We start from the raw sequence: 23,752 nt of genomic DNA on the forward strand, positions 1-23,752 counted from the left end.
GCCAACTATGAAAAGATGCCGGTTTTCTCTATTGGGAGTGGCTGGGAGGTGAACCAGGAGATGAAATTTCACGTACATAAGCACAAAGTGAGACAAAAAGGTAAACATGCTTCTACATTTACATATGCATCAGCCTCTGAGCTTGTTATTATCACTCACAGATAACTCCAAAATATTGTTAGAGAAACACACAATAAAAATAGTAAACTTGGTGCTCAGAAGACAAACAGGCAGATAGTGTCAGGAAAGAAACGGAGAACAAAACAACCACCATTAAACCACTCTAGAACTGCATGCTTTACTGAACCCTCCAGTTCTGCTTCCTCATCCCAAATGAAATACAGTCAAACCAGAAAAAGTACAGAACGTTACTGAATATCTCCTGTACAAGGAACAACCAAATAAAATACAATTCTTCAGCCTAGAGAAGAGGCAGCTGAGAGGGGCCGTGCTCTCTCCACAGCACTCAGTCACATGGAGGAAGCAGCTGTTCCTCTTGTCTTCCACTAGGACACCTTGGTGAAATCACATGGAAACAGATGGCAAATGACAGGTTCAACTTAAAAAAAGGAGACTGTTCTTCACATTCCAGGTAATTAAGCTGTAGATTTCTTTGCTGTAGGCTCTTCTGAATGTTAAACACATCCACAAGCGTATGAAAGACCGGGCAAAATTTTAGGAGGCAAGCTCATGCCGACCCACTAAATTCAGTGAAGCCCCCTAGTTATGGGTCATTTGAAAACTACCACCATGTGCTTGCTCTGCTGGTATATTCTTCTTCCTAGGCATGTGCTATTGCCTCTGTTGGAGCGAACAGGCAGAGCTGGATGGCCTCAGTGTGTACAGCTAAGCTGGCACGTGCTGTTAGGTAACTGAAGAGGAGGAGAAACAAGACTGGCTGTAGAGACTAAGGGCACAAAAGGAAAGAGACAGGACATTTGCCACAGGTAGCATAGTATGCAGGAAGGGTGTATTGGGCATAACTGGCAACGTTTGATAGTGGGAGGTGGGCTGCAGACCAGTGTAACCAGTATGATGAGGGGACTGGAGAATAAAAAAAAAAAAAAAAAAGGGAGGTTTCACAGAGGCAAGAGGTGTTTTCCCTAAGACTGTGCATGTTTGTTTCAATCTCAGAATCAGTACTAGTTTTAACTGACAATAAACTAAATTAGGAAATCAGGTCTGGATTTGAAAAAATCTACCTGCAATTAATTGAATAATCTAAACTTTTGAGTATTTTTCATTCAAATCTTCAGGTTTCTCTTCCTCTCATTAAATAAGTTTTATGGTGAACATCAACACCATTACCTTCAAAGCCCCTGCAGAATATCAGAACCAGATCTCAGTGGTGTTGAGTTTGGGGAATGGAACTCCATACTCTGTTTTTAGTAATGTGACAACTCCTGAACTTCAGGCTTTGTTCCATATAGGGTGTTAACCTACTGTTAAGTAGGAGTACAAAGGCAGCAGCAGTACGAGTTTTAAAACTGAATAAAATATCAAAATGAGAAAGTGTTAAGATCTCACCTGTAGCAAGTATGAGCCAGGGGTATCTGCACTGGAACTCTCATTTTGTATCGTATTCTGTTGGGTAATAGCATCCTCCTTCTTTCGCTCCTTCTGCCCTGCTTCATCATCTTCATACTCATCAAGGCTCTAAAACCAAAAACATTCAGGTATAGTTTTTGTATGTTGTTTCACATTCTTCCCACATTTCAGAAATTTCATGCATCAGTGAATATTTTCAAAGATTAATTTCATATTTCAGAAAAGCTTAATTAAATGTTTAAATGCTTTCCTTTCTGTGGCTATTGATATCTTCAATACAAAAAGTCTGACAACTAACTGATTTTTCTTAATCACAAAACCAAACAATCAAATCAAGATCCAACTTGACAATGCTTTAGGCAACATTGTCCAAGTTCAGTGCTAATCCTGCTGTGAACAGGAACTTGAACTATACTTGAGGTTCCTTCCATTTAACTGACTCTGTAGTGTTTTCATAAGCAATAGTTTTACCTCTACAGAAGAGATTTCGAGAAAGTATTCATTTTACTCTTCACTCAACAGCTGACCTTTTTTGACACAATAGCATCTGCTGAGATTGAAGCATCAGTCTTAATCACCCATCTTAATTTTGCTCTCCCTGTCTTTGGTTTTGCCTTTGGAAGTTTACCATTGAAAATTAGTAATTTTAAAATTTAAATTAGTTGGTCAGTCATTCATTATTAACAGATATGTAACATTTCAGTTCTTCAACACAAATGTTTCATTCTAGATTTGCTGAAACACTTGATTCAAAAATATTACATTTCTAAAACACTGACGACTGACAGGTGAGAGACAGGAAAGATAAATCAATCCATCAATAACACTGCTTCTGTTCCAGCTCAAACCCATGCTGAGGCTAGGGTAGAAACGTGAGGACTCAACCAGCTTTGGACTAGGTCAGCTATGTCTAGATTGGTCTGTTAATTTAACATATACAAATTTAGAGAAAGAAAAAACCCACAAGCTTGGGTTTCGAAGACCAACTCGAAGCAGGCACAAAGCTCCAAAAACAAGTAATTTGACCACAACATCACAAGTTGTTTGCCATGTGTGTGAGACCTAGTTGGAAAAATACAAGGAACTAAACATTCTAAGATATCAGAAAAAGCTTCTGAATTAATGTGCAAAAGCTTAAGAAACAGAGAACAGGGCTACACGAGAACAAAGATGAATGTCACATTATTTCAAGGGAAGTTTCTAATGCACAAAACCCAAAATCACTATTCTGAGGATTAGATACTAATGATCTCTGACATCATCTTATCCAAAGGACACAAAACTAATCAAAAGTATATAACGAGACTGCTGGAATGCAGTGTTTTTTTAAAAAAGAAACCCAGTGCTATTTACTAGCTGAAAATAGCACTACTATATAAAAAAACCAATTTAACTGCTCCAAAGCAAACACTCTGGTGACAGAAGTGCTATAAAACTGGCAAACTAGAAAGGTATGTTTTCAAAAGTGAACATAATAAAGTGAATGTAAGTGAACCTGAATAGAAGCCATTGAAACTCTCTACAGTAGCACACATAGCAGAATACCAATGCAGTATCACCAGTCTACTTCTAATCAACATTTTAATACAAATGATGTAGGCCTGTCTACTTGTATCACAAAGAAAAGGCATACTTGAAAGATTAATACAGCTGAATCATTATACATTCAATAACACTTCCAATAAGTGGTCTTTTGAAATAAAATTATTATAAATATTTGATTGTCTCAGGTCCATTTTTAATGGAACATTCAAGAAACATTGTCACAGCACATTCTAGGAGACTATCTTTAAATAAATATCCTCTACCTTCCATAAATGGTAAAGCTTAAAAATTTTGGTAACATAAAAACTTAAGTCTGTATCCTAACTTATCCCATTGTCCTAATAATACATTCTGAAGCGACAGAAAAAGAAATAATGAGCCACTATTGCAACAAGAAATGTGAGTGATCTTCAGCTCTTACAAAACCAATCTCTTTCAGAAAAACCTATGAGGCTCACAGGATGTATCACATAAATTAAGACTAATGTTAATGTCATGCAGATGAAGAATGATAGCGTTAGAAAAACACGAGAAGTTTTGGATTGTTCTTCCAGCCTCCAAGTTGTTCATGTAAGCAAATTGAGATCCTAGATAAACTCAACAGAGATAGTTTGACATGAGTTTGGAAGAGCAGCCTCTAATAAATATAAGAAAAAATCGACTGGAGACAGAAAAGACCAGTAACTTTCACACATTTCAAAAAACTTACGCATTTTCAAGGAACAACATTCTTTAAGACAAAGCCTAAAGCTCAAATTACAATACTGCACACACACACAAAAAAAAAAAAAAAGTCTTTGTAGCAACTAGGCAGACAAGCGCTCCTTTCTTCACAAATTCTCTCCCTCAGATACATGCTTCTCATAAGCTTTCCAGAGGCTATCAGCATTCCACAGAAATACTCTTCTCTAAATACAGTTACATCTGTGAGGAAGAACATTATTCTCTCTTTTGATACCACATCACCTGCTACTAACTATTCTCTTACCAGTTTCAGACAAAACAAAATGCCATCATGGGATACAAAATTTCCAGCCACAAAATTTTAAACTAAGCATTTTCATTTAGGATTTGCCAGGGATGTCCACTCTCACCCTTTCTCTTTTTCTCAGGAATGTCTGAGATCACAAAAGGCTGCTAATCAACATCATCGAGAGGTATTCGACCCCCCCCCCCCCCCCAAATAATCCATACTTCCAAAGTTAAAGGCTTTCTTCCCAAGCACAGAACAGTTACCTAAACAGTTAATGCAAACCTAATTTGGAGCATATAATCTCTGCTTTAAGGGCTACTAGGGCTTGCTCCCACTCCAGTTCCCTTTGCCGGACAGGCCTCGAGCCAGCTAAGGCCAACACAAGTTTGACTGGTGAGAATTACAGAAGCAGCGGGTTTTCATTACTTCTTACAGATGAGGTAGAGGAGTCAAGGACAGGTTGATCCTCACCACTTGCAGCTGACACGGTAAATTTGGCTAGGGTTGCCAATGCCCTCCTGCCCTAAAGCAGATTAATAGTCACTGTCAAGAACCTTCTGTGGCTTCCCAAACACAAAGGTTATGTTCCCCTTCCAAACAGACACACACATACCTGCAACACTAATTAAAAAGATGTCCATGATGCCCGCTGAGCACAAGTCAACATGATAATAACTATGGAATTTAAACATTTTACTGTTTTTTTACTGAAGATATTTTGTTTCAATAAGCATTAGCCTTAATAAGGAAATACATTTGTTTTGACTCACGATGAAATAAACTTTCTTATGCAAAATAATACTTCACATTCAATATCCTGCTTTGCACTTCTCCAACAGCTTCAGTTAGATTGCTGATCTTAATGCTATTTATATTCTAACTTTTAGAGTAATAAAAATCAAGAACATCCAGGTTTCAGTTGATAGATTAATTACTATTGAAAAATTAAAAATGTCCAAAGTTCTTACACGCTTTAAAAAACATTTTTATTCAAACTGCCCTGCAGCTGAAACTGCCTCAGCTCACAGGACATTTCAATCAGATGGATTACTGTGGTTTGCATTTCAGGCTTCTCTCAGCTACTACACTTTGCACTAGCAACTAGTTTCACATCATTGAAAGAGACATAAATGCAATAATTACTTTCTCTGTCAGAACAGCAGAGAAATGGATTTGTAACCATCGAGGTGTAATTCTGACCCATTACATAATTCTCTCTGTGTATTCTCTTCCCCCTGCTTTTTTATTTTGAAATGGTATGTGCCTAACAGCAGATTCTTATTTTCCATTATAATCATCTGAGTTTGGTACAGCAGATATTCAATGTGACATTCCCACATCTGATCTCAATAGAAAGAATCCACAGAAATTCTTTAGGTTTTCTAGCATTTCAGTAAATGTTTGAAGCTGTAGTATAAACATTTTTCCGTAAACCTCTAGTTTGGAAAATACAAGCAGAATAGGATGCTTTCAAAGGAATCAGACTGATGAAAGAAACAGCCACGAAGATATCCCCGCATTCCAGCATGCCACCAGCCTGCAGTTTAAGATGACATTGTACAAAGAATGATTCACTGGTTTGCTGTCTACAAACATTTGTGCATTGCTAAGGGCAAACAAAAACTGGGGAGGAACTGTCTTTGCCGTGCAAACAAGCCATATTCCCTACATGCAAGAGATCGGTTTCTGAGTGCACACAAGCTGCTCTCGCCACAAGAAATGGTGCTGAGTCAAAATGTCGCTATCCCCATCCCCCTTCCTGCACCAACTTGCTTTTGCCTTGCAGTTCTGCTGGCCAAGCACATATCTAAGAGCTTCCCAGTTCATTTCATGAAAGGTCAGTCAGGTTAGTTTCAGCAGTTATAATTGGGCCGACTGAGACTGCCTGAACCAGATACAAGCCCATTCAAACTATTTCACAGAACTCCCGGAACAGTTGTGCTACATCAGCTTTTTGAAAATGACGAGCACTTCAGATAACATATTTAATCAGTACAGCAAGATGTGCAAGCAGATACATACTTTCAGTAAAACCCTGTGTTCAGCTTCACATTGGGCAATAAACAATCTCTAAAACACAAGCACCATCAGTTATCTTGACTTTTTTCTAGCTTCTTAACCATGCTAACAATCTGGGAGAGGAAACAAATCCAAACTTCTTCGCATTTCCCCAAAACAACTTTTTTTTTTTTTTTTCCCTGGGGGGGGGGGGGGCGGGGGGGGGGCGGTGTTGGGAAACCCAAAACAGTTTTACCACAAGGACAGTTTCCATGTTTAGTAGAAGTTCTAAGTGCACTATCACAACTTCATATCAAAATGCTAGAAAAGTGCAAAGTTTTCTATTAAATGTAAACACTTCCTAAAAGCTTCCACAGTGGAAATACAAGGCAAGATATAAGAGTTGTTTTTAACTCTAAAAAAAAAACATAATTAGGCAATTAATAACAACAAAATACATTTTGGGAATCGACATTACTCTTCCCTCAGCTGATCATTCAGAAAAGCCTGGAAAAGTCAACTGCAGATTCACGATGACTATTTTGCACACCATTTCTTCATAATTACTCTTCTTACTGCAGCAATGAAAACCAAATGCTTCCACACTTTACCACGCACAGCTCTGATATCTCTTAAATACTATCTTTCTACCTCTTTGCACAGTATCAAACCTTTCTGTCATCACTCCCCAGAGTACACAAGACCAAGCAAAAATCCCAAACCTCAATGATTTGAGATTATATTGCTTTTCTCTTTCAGAAACACTGTATTTAATCATACCTTTTAAACACACTTTTATTGCAATGTCCAGAAAGTACCAAAATATTTCAGTAAAACAGGTTAACGGAACAATAATTAGAACAACAGTATAATTGGAAAAAAATACACCCTTTTTACGATGCCTTTCATCACGTTTAGCTCGCCTAAGTGCTTTTCAAGTTGAAAAACATCCTTATATAAGCGGAAAGCGTAATGTTATTCATAGGAACTATCTAAAATCTACAAACAGTTTTACAGATATGGATTACCCAGTAAAGGATTTTATTTTTTTAAGAATACTTTGCCTTAGTTCTCACTTTAAGAGCCTCCAAAAAATAATACTGAACTCTAACACCTCATCTGAATGATCTTTGTGCACTTTTAAAAGTCTACGCATCCAAGTGGAGTGGCCCAATGTCAACAATTAGTATGAACACAAGAATAGATTTTTAACCCAGATGAAAGTAAAGGCAGGAATCTTTGGTATCTGAGATCAAAAAAGACCCGAATGCAGCAATGGGTCAATGACCAGCAGGTGGGCCAGAGCACAGCTGACTGCAGACATAGGATGCACTCATCCTTGACCACCCTGCCAACGGCAACACAAAAAGATGGGCATCACTTAGACATGAGTGAGGTGCACATCTTGCTCTACAAAACTCATAGCATACATAAGTCACATTTATATTTTGTTTGAACCCTGTCCTTTTCTCATCCATAACGAGAATTTACAAGTGCCTAGTTTGTACACTCAATTATACATCAGAGCAAATACAGTCTGCAGTCTTAAAATCCACTTAGAAATGTTGGGGGGGTGGGGGGGCAACCAACATATTTGTCTGTATTAGAGCAAAATAACAAAGTGTTTTGCATTCTTTTAAAGCTTTAAGTAAAACATCAACTAGATCAACACCAGAACATCAATTATCCCTCATTACAATAACAAAAAGCAGCTATGTTTGCAGTTTGTTATTCAGCAAAATACATTGTTTGGCCACCACTGCCTTCAAACATACCACAAGAATGAGTTCAAAAGTCAAATGTTTAACTTAAACTAATCGCAAAAAAATCCTTTATCACAAGGCTAGTCAGGAATGATTGGTGAAAGTGCTCAATTTAACTACTTAGTGTGCGATATTAAAGTCACAGATTAAAATGGCAGGGATACAAGAGAAACTGCAAAACACAAGCTGGCTAGCAAAATTAAAATCCTTCTAGAAAAGATAAAAACATAACAAAAAATAGGGACCGGCAAGCCATCAGAATTCAGCACCAAACTTTTCAGTAATATGCTCAAAGTTAGCATCTTAGAGCCTTTTCCGATCGATCACCATCTAAGAACAGAAGTACCAAACATCAGAATTGACTTCTGCATAAGGATTTTCAGTCTAACTGCTGATGCCTGTTCCATGGGGAAATTATTACATGACTATAATAACGACTCATCCAAAAGAAGTACCAATGCCTTGCTCTTAAAAAGAAAATAAAAGCCAACAGCAATTAAAGGAGCTAACAGAAAAGCAGCCAAATCCTCTTCTTGTTGGTATGATCCACAGGCAGTTCCAGCTCACCTGATTTCCAAACCACAGGGCCCAGACTTCAGATGCAGCACAGCTCTATGCACTAAAAGAGTGAATTTAAACATACCCCTCCTCTGAAATTTTGCATGCTGCTGCTCTTACCTCTATGCTCTAATCCAGTTTTACTACTGACAACATGTTTTTTCCCTTCTCTGCTGATGGTTTACATCTGGTATATCATTAATGAAGACTACATTCTGTACACAGAAATCGCTAATAACATTGAACATACAAATCTAAAAGTTACAGAAGCGTTCCCAAAAATCACAGACAGAAAAGAAAAAGTCATAAATCATAATTTTGCTCCAAAGAATAGTCAGCCACCAAACCCATCTCCTAGGCCTCCTAATTAACATTCTGAAATGATGTGTTCTAACTAATACAATGATAGCAAACCAGTGACTGAACAGAAGAAATCTGGCAAAACAAAGTTTGCCTGTTTCATCAGAAGGAAAAAGAATTGTTGAGGATATATGCACCGTTTGCCATACATATAAGGAAACAACAATCACAGATTGCAAGAACAGAAAAGAGAACTTGTCCCAGATGTACAGAAAACAAGCTACAGTTCACCGACTTGATGCTTGCCTACACTATTTTTCCTATAAAACTTTCTCCTGTATTAGACTGGATTCTAGGAGATACTAGTATTAGAGAACACTTAAACTAGCTGAAATGGGAGCAGTTTACCCACCAGGAACAATGGCTGAACAAAAGCCATTCAAAGAACAGTTAGATAATGGAGTTAACATGCCTGTAATCACCATCATTTTAACTTCCATTGCCATGAACTTCTGCCAAACCCAAGCAAACAGAAACAATGCTCCAAAAGAGAGAAAGATGTATTGTCATGCAGATAAAGACCATACAGATTGAGCAGCCTTCTCTTCACAGCCAGAACAGTGACAGAAACATATCTTGGAGAAGATCAGCACACTATTTTCAAAACAGAACTATGACTTTAAATGTGACCGTGTAATATAGAGCGTTTTCTTCCCTAGTACATCTATGGTACTTCTAAAAAGAAATAAAGATGAGATCAGTATTTGAAGAATGTTCTGAAAGAAGATCAAACAGATTAATCAGTGTACTGTATTTCTAACTATCCTATCCTCTGAAGCATGCAGTTTGCAGCGATTTATATTGTCTGACTATCAAGATGCATTTTAAATGTTGGTTTTTAAATGCAGTCCTGCTCCTTCACACATTTCTGCTCTCTCACTTAACGTGCTAATTGTCATTTTTCTTTTTTTATCCAGCTGAATTCATTCAGTGTTTACACACAGTGGGTGTGGGTTTGGTCAAACTAAACAAAGCCAAAGAGGCTGCTGACAACCAAGTAAGCAGGGACAAGTCACAACAATAGACGCAGAACCAATTCCTAGGGAAAAAAACAACTTCGACACAATGTTTTCTTGAGACTTGTATTGCATTTCTCATTTGGGAGTGGGATCTTCTGAATCTGTAGAAAAGCTGATAGAAATATTAACCAGGTTTTCCACTCTTCCGGTTGTTTCTTTTGAGTCCTAATAGAAATAGCTGTTCTAACCAGACAGATACGGACTCTACACTCAGCCATGGGGCAGTTAAGAGAGAGGAAGTACTGGAAAAGCACCTTAAACAGGACAGGCATGTATCCGGATAAAAACTGCAGAATTTGACTTTCGAGGCAATAAATAAGCACTTTTGAAGGCCTCAGCACTGATGTCAGGAATAGACAGCACTGATCGAAGCCATGCCGGCAGGCAAAGCACATCTGTAGTACTGAAGCCTGCTAGGATGGTAATACCCGGATAAGATCAAAAAAGTTTGAAGTTGCTGCTGCAGTTAATATTCAAGCTTTTTCTTGGGAGAACACCTTACACCTACAAATTAATCCTAGCAACAATGCTGTGAAGCTGTTTCCCAACCTAAACTTCAGAGATCACTCTTTAGCTCTGCATTTGGGAAGGAAAACCTCTTCCTCAGGGGTTCTGCCAACACTTTTTTTTTTTTTTTTTAAATATATAAATGTATTAACGTCCAAGGCTCCCAATGGAAATCCAGTCCAGGTTCTCATAGTACAATCCCATGTCCTAACAGCAAGAAATTTGTTTATCACCAGTATTTGTACTCCTGCTTCCTACAGAAACTACTCAGAAATTACAGCTCTTTTGTCCTCATAGGGTTTTTTGAAGTCTCTAGTGATGAGGGGCACAGGGGAATGCAGAGGGTGTTCCAGATAGTAATAAATAATATTTAATAATAGTTTAGTATATTTAAGATATGAAAGATGCGTGAGTGTGGGGGTTCTTTTAATTCACGTTTGCTAAAAAGTGAGATTCAGATTAGCCACCACAGCAATTCAAGGGCTAGACAAAGCAGGCAGTTACTCTTCCACCTGACCAGTCAGCGCTGTATGCAACCCTGAACCAGCTCAGCAGGTGTTTGACTCTTCCCATTCAAAGGCTCTGTAAGGAACTGAGGGAACTATAGGATTGAGTTAGGAGTGAGGAGGAGAAAGCGTGGGAGACTAACAGAGCTGTGGGAAAGGACTGTAGAAAGAACATGTAGCTGATGCCTGGTGCGAGGGAGCTACTCAAGTAAACTGAGATTCCAGCAGCAAAAATAAGCAAGCAAGCAAAGGACACATCTGTTTCAATCTGTCTGAGAAGCAAAACTACACATTATACTTTTTTGTAGCCTTTCTGTCCCTGTCAGAGTGAGCCACCCACACCAAATTTCCCCTGCAGCACTCACCCAAAATCTTCACATTTTGATTATGTCTAAGACAAAACTGGACATACTCCACGCCCAGAGGATAAGAAAAACTAGGACTTCAGGATGGGAGCATGCAGATAGGCAAAACTTTGCCACTCAAGAACATTTCATATGCACACTTTAAGCCCACAAAACAGTACCAGCAGGTTCAAGTACCTTAGTACAAAAGTAGCATTTGAATATGGTGACCTCAGAACACAGAACATGCACAGACACAAAACCAAATTAATCTAGGTGTGAGGAAATACAGTATAGGATCATAATAGGAAGAATGAGTCATGTCATGCAGTTGGTTCAAAACAACCGCACTCACTGAAATCTTTCACTTACTGTAACTCATTGCATAAGAGCACAATGGTATTTCCACAGCAAATCAAACCAGAATACAGCAGGAATAAATAAAGCAGGGAAAATGCTGGATAAATAAAAGTTTATATATGCAACTGCAGGAAGAAGTTTGCACAAAAAAAGGCAATTTTCCAGTAGTGTTTTTTAATTGTTGAGCGTCTGATACAGTTAGGGGGCTGGGTGTTTAACTATACAGTGACTTGCATACAATATAGCACAAGTCTTGGCTAGGTCTTCAGCAACCAAGAAGTTCTTTGCATGTCAATGGATCTACCTTTTCAGGCCTGACAGCTGAAGCAAATCATTAAGACTTCACTTCATAAGGCATCTGTTATCTTTATTCAAAACATCAACTACTCTAAAACTGGAATAAAGGCTAAAGTCCTTTTCTGAAGTACTCAGAAATCTACCCATTAAAGATGCTCAGGAAACTTTGTTACACATTGACATGGATAGATCTGCTCTGTGCTCCAAACCCAAGACACTGGTAAGGGTTCCCCTTGCTGAGGCACTGCATAGAAGGGCTACGATACCACCCCCACCCCCCTCATTTTCTATTGAGTGGGAAAAGAGCATGAGGTTAAGGTTAAGACTGATACACAAATTAACATGCATCGTCTTCTCCATGGTAACTGTTCACATGCGTTGTTTTCTGTAGACCAAACTGTGGTAAACACAAGGTAATTCAAGCTTTACCATCCCCCAGTGAAAGAAAGGTAAACAATTTATGTATCCTGTAGGTACCACAGGGTAGGAGCATTCCCACCGTTACCATGGAGCAGCTCTGAGCCATTCATGTGTCCAACCCAACAGCCTTTCACTCTGACCAAAGAGGACAACGAGAGGAATTCGTGTGAGCTGACAGCACTGGAGATGGGATTCAGAGCTCCATTCATCTCACGCAGTAACCTATCACAGCCCAATTATACTTTAAATCACGAGAAAAAATGGTTTTGAGAATCTTAATGATGCTCTAGTAGGAGTCTTCATGTTGTAAAGGGCAGGGGACCGGGGAACGACATGGACACAACAACAAAAACAACAAAATAAATTCCCCAGCCATCCCAGCCATTGCTACACTTGCACTCCAGTCCAAACTAGGAGAATGCACGTGAGGAAATATCCCAGGAGGAATCAAGACTGAGGATTCTGCTGTTCACATTATTAAAACATGTTTTTAATTTCTCAGACTACAAGCTAAAGCCTGTAATAATGTCACTTGGAAAACAGAAGGCTGAGTGAGCATCCGAGGGTGAAGAGGAATGTTTTTACAGGCGCAGTTAGTAAATACCACTGGCTCCTGCAGACATTTTTCCTTAAATGGAAATTAACATGGCTTTAGGTTAGGAGAAAAAAAAAAATCTCTTGATACAATAGAAGTGATAGGCTAGCCATTAACCTTTTACCACCTGCACTAAAAGATATAAAAATTAGCAGGATATCTATAGATAGATAGATACATATATATTACGTTTTGTTCTGCAAATACTTAAACCCCTTCCCCTCCCCTGCCACATGATTCTTGTCTGTAGGTTTGGAAGAGTAAGGAATCCAAAAGTCTCTCAAACACTATTAAAACAAAGTGGGAATAGAAAGTCTCTGCATATCTGTGACTAACTGTATGAGGGCACTGGACAATTTAAAGAAAGGAAACCACTCCAGATAGAATCAGAACTGAACCTTCACCCTAAAGTTGAGCCAAACTTTATTTGGACGCTGTAGTAACTACATTTCTTTGATTTTATTTTTACTTCCTATTTTTTATTTTCACATGGCCCCCTGAAATTGCTTTTTCCAGCCAAGAAAACAAGAGCTCTCCCTCCCCCAAGATTCCTAACAAATTTAACAACATAACAGACAAGGGCTAAGGCTCCACAGCAGCTTAAATTAGCCTGTGTCCATTTAGCCATACTCCAATTCTCCCTCTTTCCCACTCCCTCCCATGGGCACCTACCAGCCCTCTGCATCACCTGCCCTGACACTGGCAAGTCACGTCAGCTCAATTTACTAGCAGAAAGCTACCTCTGTAAAAAGCGAATAGTCTTTTATACACCTTGGTCTAGCTAGCTACAGGATCAAATGAGTGCCAGGGTCAGCACAAGTCAGTCAGATATAAGCAAGGGTCCAAAGCAGCCTGGACACTGAAAAGGTTAAACTCTCACAAAATCAAAACCTAAGCAATTCATACCAGAGATTTACTGAAGTATCCATCCAAAAGCACAGATAGATGTGGAATATTATTTATATCCCAAAACAGTTAAGTGTCCCTGACAATAGTAAACACCGTCTATTTTTAAGGGGAAACAAACTCTTGATTCAGATTTCAGAGCTCTGACACATGCCAAGATGACTTCTTTAACCTGCAGCTTGTATGGGCTACAGAACAGTTTTCCCCTTTATAAATTGCATGGCTATTACTCTAAGTAGCAACAAGAGGACCACTACAGAGCTGCAGAGCTTATCCATCCATCCACTGGAAATTTCACCACCATGCCATGTAACAGCATAGCCCCATGTCATGATTCCTAAGGTAAAAAAGCCCATCAAGACTTAAGGACAGTGGATTAATGTGCACCTTGCAGCTTGGCTCCACATGCAGCTGGGCCACTACAACTGAAAGAAAACTGCAACATACATAGAAATGTGCAGGACGGAGAGAAAAGACAAGCTGGACTTCTTAACTTGGCTTTTCCACCACAAAAAGCATGAACTCAGAAATACCTACAGACAGGCCAAACAGCCCAGCCTCATCTTCTTGCGCATACTGGAGCCTGCACTGCCCATTCTTCAGTCCTGGCGTAGTCCTGGCGTAATGTTTACCTGTACGGAAACTGATACTGCCGTAAATTAATTCATCAAAACCCAAAAATATTATTTTCAGACCTGCCACTCCCCTTATTATCAAAACAGGTGTGCACACACAGCAAAAGGGACAGCACAAAGATAGGAACCACTAGACCTGATCTAGCTCCTTGTGAAATTTCTATCAAATTACCCCCTCTCTTGGCACAGATAAGCAAAAATGCCATTAAGATACGTGTACTTTGTATACACAGCATTCTTCACATTAGTAATTTGTCCTGTTAACATATGCAAGTAGTTTTAGGAAGAAATATCCATTGAAATCAAGACCACAAAGATCATAACATAGCTATTACACTATGCCTTATGTACTACGGTTTGGGTATTCTCTTATTACTGCCTTAATTAGTTTTCCACATTTCTTTTAAATGGAACTCCCTTTTTCTTAAAACAATTAGAGCTCCATTCACACTTATATTATTTTTTCAATTGTCCTTCTGACAGCGATTTGTAATAAGATAAAAAGAAAGTCTTGTTAATTAAGCTGTAGTAGTTTTGCCTGAAATGTAACTCTGGCCCAGGATCTTTTATGGCGGCGAATCTGAAAGTGTGAAACAGCTACCTTAACATTTGGCTATCCGCATTTATATGTAACAGAGTATCGTCTTAACTGGAGTTGGGATAATAAGAGGCTCTGACTCTTCTGTGGCTGCTTTTCAATTTATGGTTTTTGTTTAAAGACTGTTTCTAGAATGTGTAGAGAAGAAAGGAAGATGTAAGTACATCTATGTATTGTCACATCAAACACCCACAAAGGCTTTCACAGTCACCACAGACACAAAATGCTGTAAGAAAGGACTACTCCCAAAAGTCCAGCTAACATTATAAACAACTTAATGGGTCAGTAACAGGAAAAAAAAGAAGAAAAGAAAAAAATCACTTTTCAAATAGGATGCAGACTGGTTCACTTACACATCTCATCGAACCTAGTAAGATTCTGTTGCAAAAACCACAAATACATTACACAAACCCCAACAAACAAAAAGCAACACACACAAAAAAAAGGGGGGCACAGAGCAGTCTGCCTAGAAAAGCAACCTTCATCACAAGATCTTAAAAAAAAAAAACACATCAATGTTAGATAAATGTCAGGGTTAACACAGGTAACAAGGATTCAGCTGGGCCAAGATGACAACTAGAGGATTCTTCAAGGTGCCCTTCAGCCTTATATTCCAGGATTATATAACACTAACTCTCTGCAGAAAAAACTGCAGTGGCAACACATATAACAAATAAGGATAACAAACTGCACCAAGAACATATCTCTCCCCACCAACCTTCATGCACACATCCCACATAAATGAACTGCAGCTGCACAGCAAACTGGGAGGAGCAAACATGAAGCAGCAGGGCAATTCTGTTATAGCAACATACAGCACATAAGGGACTGCAGCATTCTGGCCCTTCATCTGAAGACATGGGCACACGCATCAAGAACTCCCTAAGCAGAATACTGCTCTAAACTGGAAAGCTAACAGTATAAAAAGAAATTAAAAAAAAAAAAAAAAGAAGTTTTATTCTCCACCTGCTTTGTTCTCAACCACTCATTCACTCATCCCTGCCATGAAAGGATGCTGGGATGGTTGGAGTGTTTCCCCAAATGAGGACAACTGCTCTTATAAAATTTTGATGTACAGACATTTAAAAAAAAAAAAAAAAGCACAGAGTAGCAGTTCTTAAATCACATTTTTCCCCTTTTGACCTTATCCAATTGTCTGCACTATAGTATTAACTTCAATTACTACTAGTCTATTGTATCTACTGAAGAAATGGTGATCCATATCCACTTCCCCACTTGTTTAGTCAAAATTACTAAAACTACCTTTTCTTACAACCTCTGCCTTTCTATTAGCACAAGCTATTCACAAGAAGAGTGCAACAGACTTCTGTGATGAAAGTCTCAAAGATTCAGTTAAAATTCTAGGAAAAAAAGATCTTTTAAATTACACTGCCTGTTCTTTAGTCAAGCAAACTAAATGAAAGAGAACTCCCACTAATTTACCTGGAACTGACATCCATCCAGCTAGCATCTGCTGATCTAGATTTATGCTCCTGCATTTGCTTTTTTAATCGTAATTTTATACTCATATTATCTGAAAACTTCTCCAGTATTACACAGTTTCTTAGAAATCAGCATTACTGGACCAGAGACTACTTTGGTCAACTGTTTTGAGTGCAAGTTATCTGGACATGCTCATTTCCAAATGTTTATCCTCACTGGAGATGAACTAACTCCCTGGAAAATCCTTTTTTTGACATGAACACTTACTCCTGTTTCCACCAGGCAGAAAACAAAAATATTACTTGAACACATACTCCCAATGGCAAGCACTCATTGATGTAGCAGAGCAATACCAATCTAACCAGAAAGACAAAACAACATGGCTTAGATTATGACCAAATAAGTGTTTGAGGGAAAAACAGCACATTTAAGTGAGAAGGGATCCTCCAAATGAAATGGAGCACTTGGCCACAGCCACGCTACCAGACTTCTGAACTGAAAAGATTAAAGTAACCAAACCCCCTGCTTAACACAAACCCCTTATTTCGCATTGTAACGGGTGAACAGCAAACCCACTATCAGTAATTCTAAGTTTAAGTGAGCAAGGCAAGCAAAAGGCACAGAAACCCACACTAACACCATCATAGCTGATGGCTGAACTAAATCTAAAGCCATCAGTCCCTTCAGGATCTCTCTGGCAGGCAAATGCAGCTTCTACTGGAAGCAGGACAGGTCCAACCCCATCTGTAGTGGTCACAGTCCTCAGTAACAGATGCTGCTGTGCACTTCCAGAGGAAAGATCTGAAAGCCACTAGTTGCACCATCTACACTTGGATGCACTGGGGATTACTCTTGACTACACCGGCTTTGATACATTATTATTCTTTTTTTTAAGATTATAAATAAGAGAGACAAGAATTGTTGGGTTTTTTTGTTTTTCTTTTTAATCAGTCCAACAGTTTGTTTTATTTATTACACTCCTACAGTGCTTTAATTTGTGGTTTTCTTCAAATGCCCCCTCCACTGAGCTGCACTACTGGCAAAACTAGCCATGCTGAGCTTTTAGCTATTCAACAGCAGACTAAACATTTACCTCTATTTGCCACAAAGCACATGCACTATTAATAGTCTATTCTTAAAGACAAAATTTTAATTGAAGTATTTGTAAAGAATGCCTATTTTGAAACACAGCTTTCAACTGCTCTATGAAACCCTTTGGCAAGGATATTGTGCATTCCTAGGAGGATTTAAATTAGTTGCCTGCAGAACAAAACCTGGGTTACGGATAGTAACTTGGATACAGTCACACACACACAGAAAGAGAACGTTCTTATTCCTCCTGATCTTTTTTCCTTGAAAAACACAACCATCAACATGCAAAGTCTGTTTTAATAAGATAGTGTGAGGGGTTTTTTTGGTAAGTGAAAAATAATTATTGCTATACTGTTTCTCAACCAAATTAAACCTGTTTGTACTTCTCAAAACTACTATGGAATCTAACTTTATAAAATTCTACAATACTTGAAGTTGAAGCTGCTAGTTTTAAACTGACTTTTGAAAAGATAATTTTACATTATGGACTGGAATTTTATGTTTCTCTTCAAATGCAATTCCTGGTATTTTTTTAATATGATTTGAGACATGCATGTCTTAAAATAATTTCTTATTTCTTCACACCAACCTGATTTTTCTTTTCAGCCTATCACAGTACAGCATCAGAATAAAAACAGGCCTTAACATAAAAAAGAAACTTAAAACAGTCTCATTAAATCAAATCTTCTCAGCATTCAGTTCTCATCTTCTAGGGAATCTTCATATACATGATAATTAGTCTCCTGAAAGGCTAAGGCTCAAATGTCATTTCTTTGTGTTGTAAATTCTAATTATTCATAGGAAATAAATTAGTGATACTCTTTTATCCGTTAAAGCAATGCAGAAGCTTGAAGTAATCATACAACTGGCAAAAATTAGGAGTTCCCAAAAAAGGAAGTAAAACTTCATTCTTCACATTCCAGAAGACTTAAAAAGGGCTCCATTAACACTAGCGGGGAAAGGGCCAGTGACCTAGAACTTTACTCGTGGTCCGAAGCTATTAATGAAGTCTGAAGAATAAAGAGTAATGGGTATTCAAAATCCAACTCCTGTGATGTAGCCAGAGAATGAATAAGCTGTGCTCTAATTTACTCTGACATGCAGCACATCATGGCTACAGAAGCAGTATGTTAGAACAAACCATCTTTCAGGAGTCACATTCTTGGGAAATGGCTGATTCCTGGGGATTCTCACACGACCTTTAGTTCAATAGCAAAATATTTAAAAACAAACAATTTTTCTTATACACAAGTCAAAGAAAGAAAAAAAAAAAAAGAGGGGGGCGAAGACATCTTATTTAGCCTTATTTGAGAAGGAGACCACAAAATCAACTGGATTTTACAACTACTCTATTATTAGTGAACACTACTGAGCCTTATCCCATCTGCAAATTTTACTTTATGGATATCACATTTATTCACAACTAGAAGAAAGTGCCAATCTTAGTATGCCCCTTGAGAAACTCCCTCAAACTGTCAAAGAAAAAGATTTTTAGGCATCTCAATAGCTAGCTCTTGTTCCCTAGCACATGCTTTACTGTGTGCAGTAAACAGAACACTGACCAAAGGGGAAGAAAGAAAAAAAAAAAAAAAAAAAAAAAAAAAAAGAACACTGACAGGTTATTAGGATGACAAAATTACTTTGAACACCCAAATTGCTTTTGGGCTCCACAACTAGATTGAGCACGAACAAGCCGTTCTAGGCGCTTCTGATTAACAAAGCAAGTGCAGATTTCATTTTTATATTGCCTAAGTTTAATATCATCATGACTAAAGAGTCACATCAAAATCGAAGTATGGACCTTATTTTCAACCTAGGAACAAATAAGAATTTCACCACCAAAAAGTGGTGGATATATTTGAGGATTCATATTGAACATTAAGAGAAACTTAAAAATATATTCTTTGGACACACAATTTAGAATTTGGCTTTCTGAAAGGAAACCAAGGAAATCAAACAGCAGTCTTGAAAACACCAAGCTATGTGATGCTTCACAAAAAGTAACACCATTCAACTTCCAAATCAATCCTGTAAAAGAAACACCCACTATGCAGTCCATTCTATCTCTAAATAATTCTTAAAACTTTTAAGAGAGAACAAATATTCTTCTTAAAATACTGGAGTAAGTGTTTTTTCTTATCAGCACAAAGGCAGCAAAGAACTTTTATCAAAACAAACACTATCAGAATGATTAAGATATTGGGATGGACTAGAACAGTTACATTTTTCTACTGGTCAGAATAAACATTTAATGCTGTTTTCACATTCAATTTAAACACCATCTATCTATAACTGGAGAACAGATATATTTTTATGTGCATTCCATAATTCACCAAGATTATGAGTCTTCTGAATGGCTGCTGCAAGCAATAGCAAAATTCTTTAAAATACTAGAAATATGTGAATACATATCTATCCAAATAAACACTGACTATTTTTGTTACTAGAAATACTTTTGGTTCTGTTAGCAATTAAAATGCTTCAGTTTAAAGAATGAGGAACAACCTAAAAAAAATATTTTCTACTTGGAATTACTCTATTGGACATATCCTTTCTGGATCCATCTTGATTCCATCATTGAAAGAACAGCTGAATTAAGCAAGCTCCTCAGGTCACTGAAACATCTGGAAAGAAAAGTATCTGAGAAAAATGTAAACCTTAACTAGCTTCTGAGAAAGAATTATCTGTCTCAATGTAATTTTCTTTGTTTCTTTATCCTTAAAAAAACCCACCAAACTGTACTCTCTCTGATATGCCTCTGATGACCAGTAACTCCAGCAAGGAGAGCCAATAAAAAGAAACTTTTATCAGATACACTTCTGCTTATTGACCACAAGGGCAAGGAGAACCAACAATAATAATAAATAATGCCTTATATGCCCCTTACTCCTATTAAAATATGATTGAAATACAGAGTAACTTCTGAAATGAGGGAACCAAGTGAACAGGAGGAAAAGAAATTAGAGAGGGTCTATAGAGCAAGAGCACATGAAGAAGGGCTTGTTTAGTCTGCTGAAGAGGAAGTCTAGGAGCAATTTAATAGCAACTAGAACTATCTGAAGGTTAGTTACAAAGATGACAGAGCCAGGCTCGTCTCAGAAGCAGCAGATTATATACCAAAGGGTACAAAATGCATCAACTGCACACTAGGAACACCATCTAATGAGTACAGCACTGGGTCAGGCTACTCAGACAGTGGAGTCTTCGTCCTCGGTGGTATTCAAGCACCAGCAAGAAAAAGCCATGGCAGACCTGATCCAGGCCTGCTGAAAGTATTGCTCTGAGACTTCCAAAGGCCCTCTTCAACCAACATTTCTATGCATTTACAAAGCCAGTGGGGTTGTTGATTTCTTTTTCATGTGCTGTCCCCCACTTCCCCCCAAAGCAGAAATATCAGGGTCCACCTGGCTTTTATTTTTCTTACATTTAGGCAACACCTGAGATTAATGCTTCCTTCTTGAGAAGGCAAAATGTTCTGTGATTCAAAGATTCTGTGCACAAAGAGGGATTCAGGGACAAATCCAAAGATGCATCCAAAAAAGCATGCAGAAGCAAGCAAGTAATCTGATGCATTTAAGAAGAATGTGTAGAAAAGTTCTAAAATATGCAAAGGAAAAGCTTTTAAAACCTAAAGTTCCTGGTTTGAAACAGCCAATTGATACACTACTACTCATTAGGAGACTGGAGAAAGATGGACTGTTTTAAATGCACACACTTCATCTGAATGAATGTATACTTCTTCCTGTAACATACGCTTTATATGTTACCCACCTCCAAAAAGTGAGCTGCCCTACCGAACAGTTTCTTTACTGCTTAACTGTTACAACTCTTACACTACTGGATACATATAGATATATACATATCTATATGTATTTTTAAGCCACAACTCATATCACACACTACATGAAAAACACTTTATACTAAGCAAGAAGTTCTGAACACACCAAATCCAATGAAGGTCAGGTTTCACTGGATTTGGAATCATGGATTTGTTATCTCACTATTCATTGAAATCAGATCAAAGTTGACAAACTCCTAGATCTCCTTTGCCTGAATTATTTTCTGATTTTCTTCTGGTGATGCATTCACTTACATTTCCTTCTGTTGCATATTAATTGGCCCTCTTCTTTTCTTGGCCTTCCATTATGGAATTTGTAAGAGCCTTATTACTACTGAAAGCTGTGACTTTCTCAGATACAAGGAAAAGAATGGGACTCATGGGTTAAAAGCTGTAGAGGAAAAACCACCACAAAAGATTACTTTTTACCACTACTTCCCCAATCAAGAAAGAAGTTATCAACTCATGTAGCTGGCAATTCTGCTCATCTTCTAAAGACAAGAGACAACATGATGCTTTTCACATAGATACTCTACAAATCCTATTCTTTGCATACAGCTTCATTATCTTAGTGAGAAGCCAAGGGACACAAAAGTGCAGCCTTTCTTAATTTTGCACAGCACTGAAATAAGTCCAATGAAGGCCATTGGAAAAGGTATACTGGACACAGGAGTTCAGTTGTCTTTCCAGGATACATGAGTAAGACCTAGCTCCATAATTGAACTACAGTAATAATGATTTCACACCCATTTCCCCCCCACACTCCGATTTTTAAAGGCTGCTTTCCTAGGTTCCTGAGCAGGAGTTCTGAGGAAAGGTGATACAACTAAAGATAATACAAATATGAACTCTACAAAATTTTGTAAACTGGATTTAGTTTTGTCCACAAAACATATAGTTTATTGAAGCCCTAAAGGTACTTCTCACCATTAAACTAACATTTTTCACAATGATTTGGTGTACAAAAGGCACATTCAGCCAATTGTATTTTCATTATAAAGTAACTTCTCAAGATGTTTTCCCCAAATGTCCCACTTAGGCAGGAAAGGACTGTGATGAAAACAAATAAACCTGCTATCAATAACAACAGTAAGCAGTAAGTATACTGACTAAGGCAGATCTATGCCAGAAATTAACCGATAGTACGTATTTTCTCAAAATTAGGAACCAAAGACAAAAATAACCAAAATCATTGGCCAAATCATGGAAAGATAAAGCTGGTAAAACCTGTCTTAGGAATTAAGGCTGCCTTCAATTAAGCTCAAGTCAAAAGAGCACACAGTGCAGCGTATTTTAAACATCTGGAAGTGATGAACCCATTTCTGTCACAGCTCTCTACCAGCAGGTACAGCACAGTGATTTCCAGTGCATAAGCTTCACAACACCTTTCCCCCTCGCTACTTACTATCAAGGGATGACTATCAATGGACTTTTTAAGGGGACTAACAAGGCAGCTGCCAAGATCCTGAAACTGGTAAGCAGCCAGTGACAATTCCTTCTGCCTCATTACAGGCACATTTAAGTATTCTGTAGCATGATACTAAAGCTTAAAAAAAAAAAGTCTCCACTTTGCTTTGTAGTCCTTCTTCCAAATATTTTATAACAGTTCAGTGGGAAATGCTCCTTCTTTTTATTTTTTGTCCAGGTTTTGGTGCTGTTGCTGATGTCACACTAACAACATTAAGTCTCTCCAACAGAGAAGCAAGCTTAAATGTAACGTGACTCTGTGGACTAAATTCCTGACAAGTTCTTGTTGAATCAGCTGATGGCAGCAGTAGACATCTAGCCATATTTTAGCAAGAACTGCCTCAGCCCTAGTGCTATCTTCAAGTCCAATATTCCCTAAAAATCAAGGGATTCAATCCAACTGCTGTGTATAGAATGTTCTGACTAATAATGAAATATTTAGAGGACAGGATTATGTTCTGAACAATAAAAAGAGCCTCCTGGAGATAAATGGCTTTTTATAAAGCTCTTAGAAATAAATCCACCTTTCAAGGACGGTTCTGTCTTTTGAAGAGGATTGGTCTTGAAAGTAAAAAGCATTCATCTATAAACTCATTACAATTATAAGCAGCAAATGCATCTAAGCAGAAAATAAGCACATTCTTGAAAAGCTTCCCAATTAAAAATAAATAAATAATAATACATTAAACATCCATGATTACCCTTCCATCCATTTATATTGCAGCCTTTTAAAGTTGTTAAAACATTTGAGCAAAAATAAGAGCAACAACAAAAAAACCCAACCAAACAACAGCAAATATTTTGTTCAAAACCAAACCATTTTGCAACTAATAAACTGATTTTTAATTTAAAAGCAAAATACACACACACTTTTTTTTATCCCAACACAAGTTCTGTGATCTCTTGTAACATGATGCCTGTTCTGGGTGAAATGTATTTAAACATGTCCAAAACGTCCCCCTCCCTCTTGCCACACTCCC

At 37.9% G+C, this 23,752-nt stretch overlaps 1 protein-coding gene across 2 annotated transcripts in view; it reads right to left on the minus strand.

Moving 5' to 3' along the window:
• The window catches only part of PAWR (pro-apoptotic WT1 regulator), an 82,943-nt gene that overhangs the window by 38,711 nt on the left and 20,480 nt on the right, over positions 1-23,752 (minus strand). For both annotated transcript variants that reach the window (XM_080392493.1, XM_080392494.1), the window contains one exon: positions 1,528-1,656. In XM_080392493.1, coding sequence (XP_080248619.1) covers positions 1,528-1,656 — 129 coding nt within the window. The remainder of the gene's footprint in view (positions 1-1,527; positions 1,657-23,752) is intronic.

Source organism: Falco punctatus (genome assembly GCF_963210335.1).
Source record: "Falco punctatus genome assembly, chromosome: 6".
NCBI lineage: Eukaryota > Metazoa > Chordata > Aves > Falconiformes > Falconidae > Falco > Falco punctatus.